At 35.8% G+C, this 15,146-nt stretch overlaps 2 protein-coding genes across 8 annotated transcripts in view; one reads left to right on the top strand and one right to left on the bottom strand.

The window, feature by feature from the left end:
* Window positions 1-6,091, top strand: part of MBP (myelin basic protein) — a 144,561-nt gene extending 138,470 nt beyond the window's left edge. For 2 of the 3 annotated variants that reach the window (XM_060774956.2, XM_060774958.2), the window contains 2 exons: window positions 22-129; window positions 4,321-6,091. In XM_060774956.2, coding sequence (XP_060630939.2) covers window positions 22-129; window positions 4,321-4,377 — 165 coding nt within the window. In that variant the 3' untranslated portion in view covers window positions 4,378-6,091. The remainder of the gene's footprint in view (window positions 1-21; window positions 130-4,320) is intronic. The other variant, XM_060774957.2, reaches the window with a different exon arrangement.
* A 5,882-nt stretch (window positions 6,092-11,973) lies between these two features.
* The window catches only part of ZNF236 (zinc finger protein 236), a 54,056-nt gene continuing 50,883 nt past the window's right edge, over window positions 11,974-15,146 (bottom strand). For 4 of the 5 annotated variants that reach the window (XM_060774961.2, XM_060774959.2, XM_060774962.2 and 1 more), the window contains exon 33: window positions 11,975-13,740. In XM_060774961.2, the coding sequence (XP_060630944.2) occupies window positions 13,616-13,740 (125 nt within the window). In that variant the 3' untranslated portion in view covers window positions 11,975-13,615. Of the gene's footprint in view, window positions 13,741-15,146 lie in introns of all 5 variants that reach the window. The other variant, XM_060774963.2, reaches the window with a different exon arrangement.

Here is a 15,146-nt window from a genome sequence, read left to right as displayed (position 1 = left end):
TTTGCAATTTCTCTTTTACAGGGTGGTGAAACTCACAAGCCTGGCTATGGGAGCGGCAAATTCTTTGGCGGTCAAAAGGGACAGAAGGGATATGATGCCCAGGGAACATTGTCTAAAATCTTTAAACTGGTAATGTGGGGAGAAAATTAAAAATTATTACAACAACAAACTATTCGAGAAAGCAAAATAAATGAGAAAAAACCTCAAACAATTGTATCAAAAAGGGACTTAAATTGTTCAAAGGATAGCAAGTCTGTAGAACAGTTGGGACATACGATACTATATACCAAATGTCTATCTATCTATTTACCTTGCACTATCGACATCAGGCATGGGCAAACTTTGGCCCTTCAGGTGTTTTGGACTCCAACTCTCACCGGTTGTTAGGAATTGTGGCAGTTGATGTCCAAAACACCTGGAGGACCGTAGTTTGCCCCTGCCTGATCTACATTAAAGAAAAGTTTATAACCAATATTATAACCAATGCCTACAATCCAGTATCTGCAATCCAATGATGGCATCTCACAAGTGAGCAATTTGAAGAAGTTTATTTTTATTAAATAAAATTCACCTGGGAAGTGGGCAATGTGACACATGAATAAGAAGACTCAAATATAAGATAACTGATTTGAAGAAATATTTCTTTTCATCTGCAAATTTAGTCCTCATGTTTATAAAACAGCTATCTATCTATAAAGCAATTGCTAGTTTGAAGACTCCAGTCATATGGGAGGTGTAGATGAACTCACTCCCAAGCAATGATTAAATACAGGTGTATTTGTTATAAAACAACAACTCTAGACCAAAGTTATATTTGATTTGATTTCCTGCATATTTACAGTGATAGATCTGTCACTTTATTTTAAGCCGTGTAGGAAATTGCATACCAAAATACTATTTCCAGCAATTGTTACGTCTTCTTAGAAATTTGTGAAATTATTATGAAAATATATACTGGTTTAACTCAAAGGAAATTATAGCCCTTGATTAAAATTCATACAGAGCAGGAGTAAATACACCAGTACTATAAATGAAAAAAGAAAGAATATAATCAACAATCTAGATATTATTATTGTTGTTGTTGTTGTTATTATTATTATTATTATTATTATTATTATTATTATTATTATTATTATCTTTATACTCTGCCCCTTCTCCACGAAGGAACTCAGGGTGGCTTACAACAGTCATCAGATACAGGAAATAATATAGACAATAGACAAAAAACAGCAATAATCAATTATCACTACATACAATTAAAATACATACTAATAAGAACATGAATAAATAACAGTTTTAAAAGCTATTTTCCCTCTAAAAGCAATATAAATATATACACCATTTAACCATATGCCATTTAATCAGGGCAAATGCAGTATATTGTTATTGTTAGATAGACAAAATGTGATAATTTATCCCTTGCTGATTTCAAAGCTGGGGAGAAAATGAATTGGGGAGAAAATGTCTTGTTTCCATGGGCATGCACATTCTGTGTCCATGGGCATGGACATCATTATATCCCATTCTCCAGGGCAAATAAAGTATATTGTTTGAACATAGCAGGCCACATCTTGAGCTAGTCATGAAGCCAGTGTGATTCTTCAAATTGTGATGTTGCAATGGGAAGGTTTTTCACAGTTCAGAAATTCATATGACCATTGCCATTTCATTTTTTTAAAAATTACAGCATAATTTTGTAAATAGGAAAGTGGTATTAACAAGCTTTCTAATTCTCAGAAGAAACAAGAAGTTGCTCTTAAGTCAAAATTTTACAAAATCTAAGTTTTGTTGTTTGGCTAACCCCAAACACAAGTCATTAAGTATGCATGAACTTAAAGTCAGCCAAAAATTAGAATAACAAGCTACAGTAATAAGCTTTGCCAATTAAAGTACCTTGCTTTGCCAGCCATCTAGATTTAATGGGGTATTTTGTAAATAATTGTCTGATACATGGGGAGCAGAATTAATTATGGTATACACTAATTTTATTTTTTGAATTATAATGTGGCATAAACAGGGCTACTTTAAAGTACGTTTAACTGTTCCACCTTACTCCTAATGATTATTATCCATTCTTTTGTTTTTGAATCACTTGCTCTCATCAAAATCCATACTTAAGCATTATTTCCAAAAGTTTGTTTTCATGCAACTTTGGTATTTCTGGGAAAATGGCTATTAAATTAACCACAATTTTAATTTGTAAGCTATTAGAGCTGACCATTAAATTTGTAAGTCATTAGAACAACATCATATTAGTCCATCACTCCCCCCTGACAGACATTATTGTGCTTTCACCCATTGTTCCCAATACCCTTCGATAAACATTTGCAAACACACAAGTTTATTTTCTATAATGAATGGATAATAACTTTATATCACTGTTGCCCATTACTTCTCCATTACCCAGCATTTTCTTTAAAAAGTCTTCAACAACAGCTAATTAAAGAAAAAATTCTATGACAAGTCATAAATCTTAAATGTCTACAATAATATAGAAAATCAATGGTTCATAAGACATAATTAATAGTCCATTAAATACAATTACAATCCTCTGCCTACCCAGATAGATGAAACTAAGTAATGCTGTGGCTCAGTAGCAGATCAGACTGCAAACATTAAAAGGAGATAACGCAATGCTTGCCAACTGTATCATCAAAATATCGTCACACAACCCAAAATGGAAAGGGCCAAAAGTATTAAAGAATAAATCATGAAGTGCATTGAATAGTTGCCTGAGTGTAAAGCTGCCTTGAGTCCCTTCCGGGGTTGAGAAAGTCGAGGTAGAAATGTCATAATTAAATAATAAATAAATAGGCAAAAAAGAAAAAAAAACCACCAGAGAGATACAGGACAACCCCCGCATTTGCTGTTTCATTTATGCACATCTGACAAAACATGCCCTTTCTAAACATTTTTGGGTCCTCCATTGTGACCTTGGGCCAGAGGTCCTTCATTTCAATAAGGTTCACTATTATCCTAAGTTCTGCATATTCATGTGAAGTCTGGAAAAGTATCCCCTGAGGATACATGGGTCTGGTGATTTTTAAATCCATCAACCTGACACCTCGAAACTCCTGAAAATGTGTGCTGCATTCCTGTCTAAAACCATCTGCAACAGTATGGTCCCCTGCCTTCTGTTTATAGAATCGCTATAGAAGACTAGAGGGAATTCTTACTTTTAATGAGAACTATATTCTAGACAGGAACTGTGGAGGGAAATATCTGAAAACAAGAGCCATTAAATAAATAATTGAAAAGGAAGCAGTCTTGCAAATTTTTACCGATAACAGTTCCTATCCTTGCCATTTACAATAGAACTACTGCAACATCACATCTACTTGTGCCTTGATTGTGTCCTTGTCCTTTCCCTACAATCCCTGCCAAAGGCACCTAGAATAGAATCAGTGCAGCTGAAGTTTTGAAATGCAGGATTGGCAAGCTGACTACTTTTTTTAATGGAGGCACAGTATAAACTAGGAAAATGCAGAATTTAGATTAGTCTCGCTAATTAAAGAATTTAGCATTCACCATTTGCTGAACCCAAAATGGCGGATGCTGTAGATGGATGCTGGTGCTAATCATATTTAAATAAGCTAACACATTTATTTATTCTTTTTGGGGGTTTTGTTTTTGTTTTTAATGATCTCCATTTGTCTGGCTTCTCCAGCAACTGTGAAAAGAATCAATTAGAAATAATTAATGCTTCAGCAACTAGACTCTAGTTCATTGAATAAAAGATTTGCTGTAGAACACACTAGCAAGTCCTACTTACTTGACATTTCATTAAAATAAACTCAGTGGGCTTGCATATTATATATATATACACACACACATATATACATACACACACACACACACACACATATATATATATATACACATACATACACACACACATACACACAACGTTTTCAAAAGGAAAAGTATATACAATGTAGAACACATATGAAAGAAATCTGGGACACAGGCAAGTACATATTGCTAATATGTATCCTTCACTCGCTTTAAATGGAGTTTGTTTCAGATTCCAGCAAAAGGCCCATCTGAGTTATCATCATCATTATTATTGTGTGTGTGTGTGTGTGTGTGTGTGTGTGTGTGTGTGTATATATATATATATATATATATATATATATATATATATATATATATTCTGCATTTATTTTTTGATTGAGATGCAAAGTGCAATTGAAGACTGGACAGCAGTTATGTATGATTACCTGAATCAATGGAATAATGGTGTTTATTATTGCACACAAGTATTGTACCTCTAACAAAAATGTCCATTGTAATCATGTTCTTTTCTTTTTCTTTCCAAAGGGAAGCTCTGGTTCCCGACCTGGTTCCCGGTCTGGCTCTCCCGTTGCTAGGCGTTGAAGCTCTAAGGGATCACTGAAGGGCTACGTTCTCTGCTTCATAACATAGGCTGCCTTAAAGATCTAATATCCAATTGAAGAATTCCCTAGATAGAAACACAATCTATTTGTTAAAGTCAGATGAGTTGTGCATGCAGTTGACGTCCACAAAATTGTATTGGCAAAAGATGAACAAAAGCAAAAAACAAACAAACAAACAACCCTCAATTTGCAACAATGCTTTTACTTGCTGTCAGCCTTACTTTAGGGAAAGTAACAGAATTCCCCATATTATTCACTCTTGTTCAAGGTGTTCCAAAAGAATATAGGGCCTTAATTTTCAAGCTCATCCAATATTAAGTCCCTTTCATATTTCTTTTTCACTAAACTTTAAATAACAACATAAAAGACATACCGTGGTCTAAATTAGTGTTTCCATTAATGAACTTTGAGATCTCTGCTGTAAACTGTAATAACAATAAAAACGTGCAGAAGTTGCAAGGACTGTTTATCCAACGGTTTTGTTTTGGTTTTGATTTGTTATCATTTAGTTTTCATTTTTCTTTCATACCCCGTTCTCTCACAATTTTTTATTTATTTTTCTTAACTGGAGTAGGCAGTCATGGAAAGGTACATTAAATTGTGAGTACAAGGTATGTTGAGACATGGGAGAAGGCAGCTGTTACAGTTTCAATGAGACCGAGCAATGGTAACAAAGAGACATGTGCTCTTAAGGGAGGTTCCTGTGCAAAACTAATTGCTCGTCATGCCCATCCGATTAGGAATTAAGAGTGGCTGGGAGAGAGGAAGCAGGATATCAAACTTGAATTAGACTCAACACAAATTGAGGGGTAATCCCAAAGAAGGAGAACCTAGTCCTGGCCAGGTGAACCATGGGTGTCCCTGCAGCTCCATACAGGCACTTGCTGCAAAGTAAGGAATTTTTTGCAGCTTAATTAAATATAGTCTAATTTCTTAATGATAGAAAGCCCTTTGGTAAGGAGGTTTCAGATAGTAACTGCACATATGAAGTTAACGTTTCTAGATGTGTTGTGTTAGCACAGCAGAGATGACCATGCAATGCATCAGAGCCAACGGTGCTGTTGCACTGCAGATAACATACATTAAAACTAATGAACTAGAAGTAGATTTTAATGGTTCGCACATACGTTATGGTATACACATGTGGAAATGGGTTTACCCATCTACATGATGAAGAATGCTCTTCTGAATTGCACTGTTTTATAATATTCAACCTATTCTGTCTCTAAATGACCTTTCTTTACTCATGCAATGTTTTATTTCAGCTTATTTACATGTTGTAGATGGTAGAGTTAAGACTAAGTTGGCACCTGCCTTTAGCCGGGCTATTAGATATATGGAGTTATCTGTGTTAATGCCAACTGACATGTAGTGGATGTGGTTATTGTTACTGATAGATCACTTTAATCTACCATAGTTTTCGAGCAACATATTTAATATGCAGCAATGAAAGATGAGAGGGTAGAAAAACCCAGGAACTAAACAAAACAGAATACCAAAACTTTGAAGCACACACCTATTACAACTTCTTTCCAAATGTCATTGGCTATGTGTATTTTTCTATGTGTAGCCTCACCCAGTTGTGTATTCCACAACATAATAGTGAGTTTCATTTAAGTGTATTGTTCTTAAAAATGTATGAAAACAACTCATAAAAATCAATATTGAAATAAAATACTCAACTTTTAATGAAATGTGCAGAATTTTTTTAAAGGGTTCATACAAAGGATTTACTTTATCACTCTATTATATATAAATTAGATAATGAACATTTCAGAATATTTCATATATTCATAGCAAGAAACTAGGAAATGAACATTTGAAGATTTTTTTCCCTCTTTGCTTGCCACAGAAAATGTTGATATTCCTGGAGAGAGTCAAAGTACATTGTGTAAATTTACAGAACGGTTCAAAATGTAGGGCTTGTAAATATATTCCACATTGAATTGTAAGCATCATTCCACATGTTTGGTTATTCCAAGCCATGAGAAGCAAACATCATGTATCAGAACAAGTCACTCATATTCTCTTTCCAGGGACTAACCCTCTGGAACATTTGGTCAAGGCAGTCTTGGAACTGGTAAAAGAGTTGGTTCTAAAAACTCACTTTCCAATAGCATCAAAACAGAAATAATCCATAGCAATGAGAACAGAGAAAGAACGTACAATTCTTCTTCTCTGGCTCTGTTCACAAAGAATCTCCTATGTGACAGAGAAGGGTTGTGTTGTCACCTGACGTGCTAGTGGGTGGCTTTTGTTCTTGCTTTCACAAAGACGCATTTGATGATCTAAACTCCCACCTGCAGTCTGAAGACAAGAGTTCATGTCAGTGTGAAAAGTAGACATGAAGTACAAGTTTTCCCCATCACCCCCTCGACTTCTGATGGATTTAACGTGATTTTTGTCTTCAGTAGCTGCTCTAAACTCTCATAATTTAAGCTCTTGTCATCTCAACACTCACGTTTGCCACAAATGTTCTATTACGTACTCAAAGTCTGGATTGTAGATTGCAAAGATAGGCCTCTCTGTTATGTTAAAATTTCACTAAATTAGATTCAACAATATTATATGAGATGTTTAACACTCCTTATCCCTTTACCTTCCATTGCTATCAGTTACTTTGAATACTAGGAAATATATTGACCAGTTGGGATTACCACTATTGGTTTATTCTCCTCACACATTTTAGTTACACAGTGACAACTGAAAACTAATATAATAGTGCCAATTCCACTATAGACAGGCTATCAGTTACCTATAAAACCTTATGAAATTTCTATATTCTTATGAAAAAAATCCACAATACTGTTTTGTACAGCAGAGCATCTCAAGCTATCTGATGTGATACCCATATTCTTCCTAACTTCTGTTCATACCTACATATGTTTCATTCAGGGTCATCACAGAACAAGGTATACAACACCTCTTTTGTGCAGCAACCCTGTAGGCACATAAGCTGGTGCTGGAGCAACACTCATGACAATTTAACAGCAAAGGCAGGAGCAGCCAGTAGGGTACAGTTGTGTTCTAATGAAATGAATTAGGCATGTTAGTCACAATCAAAGTCTCAATTTCTTTGGGTTTGTTTCAGGTAGAACTAATGTTTTGAATTTAATCAATATAGAAAGATACTGATCAGAAAAGAGAAATTATTTGCAGTGGCTGGAAGTGCCAAAGAATTTCTTTCCCAAGAGAAAATATATTCCAGTCATCAAAAGGTAGCAATCCTACATTCCTGTGAGTTCTTTTTGCTCAAGCTTCTTATATCATAGATTACTTCACAGTCAGGGCATTTTTCAAGTGTAGGAGGAATGGAGATGTGTTTTCCCATCTCCCCATCCAAACCAATATATAGTAACTTGGGAGTAACTTGCTTGTATCCCATTTGTGTGAGTCACAGAGACCACAAGAGAAAAGGATAGGTTGCTTACCTCCTGCCATCAACTGTGAACTCATACAACGCCTACTCTTCTTCCACACATGTCCTGTTCTCCTAGTTCCTTGACAGCTGCTATGGTGCCTAGGAAGCAGATGGATTGAACAGGAATCAACCTGATTACATGGATCTAGAGAGGAGGAGCTATCACATAAACACCAGGAGGTTCCTAATGATGCACCACAGGCATAATAAACCCCATTTGTGTGAATGACAAAGACCATAAAAAAACAAATAATGGCCTGTTGGATGATCTAATGTAACAAGTTCCCTTAAAAACAAACAACATTCCAAGTTGCAATCCTAAATTCACTGGATCTTTAGAAACCAAGAGAACATATATTTTGGGAGAAAGAAAGAAAAAGAGAGGTATTATGAGATGCAGGCAGGCCAGTGGGAAGAAGAACCACAGAAAGAGCCAACATATATAATAGACCATAATGCAGACCCGGGACAGGCTGAATATGGTATGTGCTATGAGGTGGCAGGTCAAAAGGGAAAGATAAGGGGGTGTGCAATGAGCATGTGGAAAAGGGAGAATTAATAGATAATGGATTAAAATAAGACTGTTAAAATAAGAAGTAAAATAAGAAGTGTGTGTTGGGGGGGGGGGGATTTTTTCTGTTCTGAACACAGCAACCCCATGACAGGATCTATGGTACCAGATCTGTCATGCCAACAAATAAAATGTTCTGTAATAAAAAAACTTATTTCCCATTTAAGAGGAGTTAAAAAAAGAAAATTAACAACCAATCTAATTTATCACATGCTTTCCAAATTCTAAGTTGTGCATTAGACACACAGCTTTGTAGAACACTTTCACTCCCTTCAGTATATGATGATTCTTATACTGCCTGTCTGTTGTTCAACAGAGCTTAACACTGGCCAAACCAATGGCAGTAGCAAAGGCTGTGAAAAAGAAAGAAAAACACTTGGTAAAACAGAACAACTAGCAGACACTTTTTGAGGAAAATGTTTCAAATGTTACCATCTGCAGGAGGAGGCTCAATCAAACACAATTTGAGAGGAAGGCAATGAGAGAATGACCAGAAATGTTTCTTCTCATAGTTCAGTTCTTTAATCTTTTACTTCTTAGGATTGTGCTAGCTGCTAAATTTAGCAACAAATAAACCACCCGTAATCCAAGGCACAACATGAAGCAAAAAAACAAAAACTTGTTACTTACCTTTTAAGTTTTAAGTGGATACAGGAGTGTGGGGAACTGTGGGTGAGGTGGGAAGCTTTCCTCTAGAATGCCACACATTGTTTTAATGTGGCAGACGTGATATCACTTCTGGTTATCATTTTGACAGATTGTCTTTCCTTTTTTCATTTTTGGTTTCAAGTTGGTTTTTTTGCAGGGTTGGGGAAAATGCCACTTTGAAGATCAATTTTGGTTTGCCTGGTTTGCAGGCAAAACTAAAATAACAAAGCAATAGCATTGAGGATCTACACTTTGGCCACTCTGGGATTCAGCATGGCTGGCTAATAGGCTGCCTGTTTTGCAATACCCCCCCCCCCTTAAATAATGAGTAACTAAAGGAATTATGCTCCTAGCTCAGGAAAGCCATCATCCACCATCAAAGCAAAACATATGTCCTCTTTTCCCCTTGTTTTATTCCAACAAGGAGAGGGCTTCTGATGGAGGGAGCATTAAAATAGAAGCACACTTCTAGTCACTTGATTTTGTTGGGGGGAGATGTTGATATAGCTCCTGACAGGTTTGAAAGAAACAAAACTGGTGCATGGACCTGTCAAAGTTGTCTATTACTAGTATTCATGATGGGCTTTCTCTTTCCACCAAAATCTGAAATCAAATGACATGGATTTGGGGGGATGGAGTCAGTGAGTTGAGGAGCTTCTTAGCCCTTCCTGATGGACCATCTACCTAAGTCTACATCACGGCTTGGCTTGTTGAGACAACATAAAGGGACAACATAATGGGGTGGGGATGGGGTTACTTCAATATACATGAGGCTGTAGTAGAGAAGGAAAGCGTCGAAATTTGTGGAAATTAAGGAGTAATCCATGGCTTTGAACAATCTGGAAAGCTAAATCGGATCTGATTTAGTCGGATAATAAAATAATAACAAAACCTTATTTGTAAAAAAAAGGGTGAAAAAAACATTCAAACATAATTACATCAGGACATTCACTGTCTAGTCTGGGCATAGGTGACATCATTGTTTAGCTGTGGTCAATAGCACAAAGAACGAAGGATAATCCCTGTGTTGCAGCTGCTGCCACCCCCTCCAATCACACAGTTCCATGCAAGCTCCTGGTCATGAAGGCAGCTCTGTTGATGTCAGAATAGGGTGCCATGCAAGCAGATAGCCACTGTCCTGAGTGATGTGTTGTGATGTTTGGTGGTATGGGGCCATGGCTTCACACACTTAGTGAGGCAGTTAGGGCCAGAACTGGCAGTGAAAGCCCAATGCTCTGCAGCTGCGTTCTCCCACTACACCTTCCCTTACCCAGACAGAGAAAGCAATTACTACTCATGACAGCAACTTTCATTTAATCTATCTATCTACCTACCTACCTACCTACCTACCTATCTATGCCAGCAGAAATAAAGGGAATGCCGCTGCGGAAATGTGGGTGATATGGGGGGGATGTGAGTTTTAAAGGCTATTTTAAGTGTATTTTTGAAATGTTTTTAACTATTGCCTACATTGTATTTTTTTAAATTGTATTATGCTTTTTAAAACTATGACCAAAGTGTGGCATTGTTGGCTGCCGTGAGTCCCCATGGGGAGAAAGGTGGGTATAAGGTCAACAACAACAACAACAACAACAACAATGGAAACTGAAGTTGAGGAGGATGGGCACTTGGGACTTTTTATAGGAGCACTATCCATTTGTGAAGCTATTTTGTAATATTATTCAGGTTTTGAATAAACTGCCCCTCTACATTGGGGGTTGGGGCACTGTACAGTCTATTCTTAAAACAGGAAGAATGTATATCCACGGTTAACATTGTGCAGAAAGGCATTTCTGCTGAGACAGGTGAGTTTTTGAAGCACTTTAACTGCCCTCTACTGTCCTCTGGTGTCTTGAATGGCTATCACAGCTGTACTATGGAGGACTGCCAAATAATCCAACTCACTTCATTCAGAAGCAAGGAGGGCAAGACTACAGCAGTGGCACCTCCACATGCTGCTAGAACTTCAGCTTCTGTCCCTACGTTGGGATGCCTTTGCTTTTTGAAACCACTCTATTTTTCTTTTAAACAAAAAAGGTCTTAGGAAAGAGGCAGAAGACCCAGTAAATGGGTAGGGTTAAAAAAGAAAATGGCTACTTTGAAAAAAAACTGTAAGAGAAACCGTGGAGAGAGATAATTTGTATCAGGTCTTTAAGGGGACAGAGGAAGAACTTAATTGTGATTCAAAATAAGAAACATGGACGGAAATTCCTTCTTACTCAGTTTGATTAAAGCAGAAATACAATTTTGTACACACTTCTCAACTCCAACAGAAAACATATTTTTATGTCTTATGCTTGCAGTGTGTGTGTTTGGGAGGGAGACTAGTCAGTTCTCAAGAGCTCATGTTGAGCAGAGAAATTATGGAGAACATGAGTTGGAACAAATTCCAAAACATTGCATATCAAATAAAAACCGCAAATGCATGAATTCAGCATGCTGTGCCAATACAAGTAGAAATAATTCTACTGCAGTTCTGAGAAAGTGAAGTTTATGGCAAATATAGACATGTTTTTTGTATTCTACATTATTTGAATTCAAAAAGAAGATCCATATTGTTCTGTTGAAAACCAACAGGATACTGTTTGGCAAAAAGGTATTTAAAAATATTCTGAGCTACACACCACAACTGAAAACTATAATCAGATCCAATTAAGAAACCTTACCTTACAGTCTGTTGTAAGGAGGCAAGGTTGGGTACAAGGACAGATATCTAATGGTGCAACAGATATAGAAAAAAATGGTGCAAACAGCATAACTTAGGATGTCCATGCTACCAAAACCTACAGACTCAAGACCAAGCACTTTCACTGTTCTACACCAGCCATATCACTTAAGATTTTTCTCTCTCCATCTATTAATTCAATTAACACTTCAAAAATGAAAAATGTATCCGACACAAAACCAAGTTTGGAAAAAAATTAATATTATTTAACATATGTCTGACTTAAATATTTCCACATAACAAAAGTGTCATTTTCAAGTCATCAGCTATATTACTTATATACATATGTCCATAATTAACAAAACAATTATGAGATGTCCTATCAAAAGCAGTGATTTTTCCCCTTCAGGAAATAGAAATTACTAGTTTTATAATACACAAAATATAAATTATATGTACATATAGCTTTTTTCGGGAAATGGGGGAAAATAAAAAGCAATTATTTTCAGAAAGTTGTAACATGTCTACATTACAATAAAATGAATCAATACTGATTTTGAAGCATTCATCTAAAGTTGAAAACTTTTGGAACGCTTCCTGTAACCCAGATTATTATTTACAAAATATACTCGTCAGCCACACAGAGGCTTAAATATTTGTATATATATACATACACACATATATATAACATATAAATATTTCTTAAATCAAAGTAAAATCAAGCAAGATTCTTCTGTCTTTGGAATGTCTAAAACAGAACATATGCTTTATTCCAGTGCAGGTTTCCTTTCTGATATGAATATAACTTCTGAGGAGAAAGGACTTTTCAGAATAATCCTAAAAAGCCTAGGTAGTTTTTTTTTTAAAAAAAATTAAAATCTCTTGGGTTGAATGACAATCAAAAATGAGATTTTATTAATTTGGGGCTTTCTGCAAGAGAGACCAACCTATGGGAGCTGATACAATTTGTGGTGCAGCTTGGTCTATTTGTGGTCAATCCAACACAAAGTTTTGTAAGTCCTAACAACTTTTCTATATGGCTTATGGTTCTTATAGATATCTGGTTGAAGTGTGTTAACTATATGACCTATACAGATATATGTATCTGCTGTTCAGAAAAAGGAACATCTGTTGCTGTTAGCCATTTTTTGTTTGAATAATTATTGCTGAATTTGAAGCTGAACATGAAGTGAGCCATTATAACTAGTAACAGTCACTCAACATAATGAATATTTTTCCATCTGTTTGACATGTCAGCAACACCAATGCCAAAAACCAGTCTAAATCCAATGTGATGTTTGCAATAGCAGCTGTATTCTGGGAATAAAGGGCCTCCCCAATGAACAAATTTCTTCCAGAGCAGATTTATAGGGCATTGGGTGTAGGCCAAAAGAGTATGGGAGGACTTTCTTTCTCTGATTCCACTTATGGAAGAAGCTTCTATGAATGTAGTAAACATTTTGGATGCTGGCTATTGTGTGCCTTACAACCTTAATTCTGCACTTCATCTAGTAAATGTTGAGATATTTCAAAAGGCTAAGATATCCCTCATGATTGGCAGAACTTCCACGTGGCCTACCATCTAATCACACTTCACTGATATGAATAGCTGGGTGTATTTGGGTTGGTTTTTTTTTTTAATTGCATACACTTATGCTGGATTCAAAACATGAACAACTTCAATGTACCTGAGATCATTGATCATAGACAATATAGTAAAGGTTATCTGGTGTTTCTACAATACTGTACAAGCTTACAAAATATTTGTTCTTTCGGTGTTTCTGTAATATTTAAAAAGCTATATTGTCTTATTATTTTCAATGTTATGTTTTAATTGTAAAAATGCACAGATGTCTATTTGTAGAAAAAAAATCTAGTCCTGAAAGCATTTCAAGCTTTCACATTAGTAATCATCAAAAAATATTGGTTATGCTCTGCCATTCATTTGAAGATTCTTGGACAACTTCTTCCAACTTCAGTGTGCGATTAATGTCTTCATTGTCCTGTCCCTCGTGACTGATGGAATCTTGTACCGTGCCTAGCATAATAAGAAAGAGAAATAATGCTAAGAGGTAGAGCACAGGATCTGTTGCAAGTACAGAAATGCCATCATCTCACAACATTTGTGTATTTGACATCGACAGATTTCATTATTCACAGGATCCGCCTCCAAAGGTGACTATTCTTTCTGGGTTGGGGAGGTGCTTGCCAAGGGCAATCGTTGCTGCTCCATCTTCCCCAAGCCCAAAACAAAGATGTATAGCAAAGGAGTTGTGTATGAGAAAGAGATAGATTTAGAATTTTGGAATCAGCAAGGGAAATGCCTTTTGACACCAGCCATTGGCTTCTGCTATTGGAAGTAGTGGAAAGAAGCTCCTTTCTGTTGTTTTCATTCCTTCCAAAGACAAAAGCCCATATTCAGGAGAATATAAATTTTCTGGATATTTCTGAAGTCCAACAAGTGCTGGATAGTGTTGTTCCTGGAGTTTTAGTATATTGGTTCTATAATCTAGGTTAATGGTACATTAGGTTTTATTCCTGTATACAACTCTTTTTTACTTTTGTTGGAAGCGTCATGTGGAACTTTTGTTAAAAAACAGTATATTTATGCAATTATTTATAAAGGAAAAAAATACATAAATATTTGGTTTAGAAACTGCCTGTCCAACTATACTCTTCACCCCACCTCCCAAGACAAGATAAATTTTTTTTAATATGTCTGAAAGGGTAAGTATTTTTTTTCTTTTCCTTTTCACTTTGATATCATTACTATCAATGCTGGCTAGTGGATTGTAGAAGTTGTTGTCAGGAAAAAATACCATTTGCAAACCCTTGTTTCTACATGCTGCTAAAAATATAAATTAAGTTTTCCACTAGAAAGGCAGCATTACAATTAGAGATGGCTGTAGAAGAAAATGTCACAGACAATGCTCTCTCATGATTGATTAATGATATAGGAAGGCTTTTACACTGATTTAGATTTCTAAAAGGCAAAAATGTTTTCATCAGAATCCATCTCCCCACGGGGAGAAAAGCAGGATATAAATAAAGATGGTGATAATAATAATAATAATCCATAAATGTCAAATGTTATGTTATCCCAAATAAGGTTAATAGTATTTCCCTGTCTAAATATCACAAATATATGCTTTGAATTAGTGGTATATAATGTATCTGGGATTAGAAATAATGCATACCTGCCTTATTGCATGTTTGCTTGAGGTTACCATATTTTGAAACACATATGAGGACACATTCTCTGACTGATTATATGTACTTTAAACTACTAGTTCTCTACGACAAGTCATTTTAAATATCTATGATACATAGGCTATGACAACTGCTATTAGAAATATTGCTACCTTTCACTGTATAACAATTAGTGATATTTAATAATACAATAGAAATACAAGCAGAAATTTTACTTCTGAAAAAGAGGACATG

The sequence above is a fragment of the Anolis sagrei genome, chromosome 4, assembly GCF_037176765.1.
Source record: "Anolis sagrei isolate rAnoSag1 chromosome 4, rAnoSag1.mat, whole genome shotgun sequence".
Taxonomy (NCBI): domain Eukaryota; kingdom Metazoa; phylum Chordata; class Lepidosauria; order Squamata; family Dactyloidae; genus Anolis; species Anolis sagrei.
The sequence above is the reverse complement of the archived record's forward strand: the minus strand, read 5'-3'. Positions and strand labels throughout refer to the sequence as shown.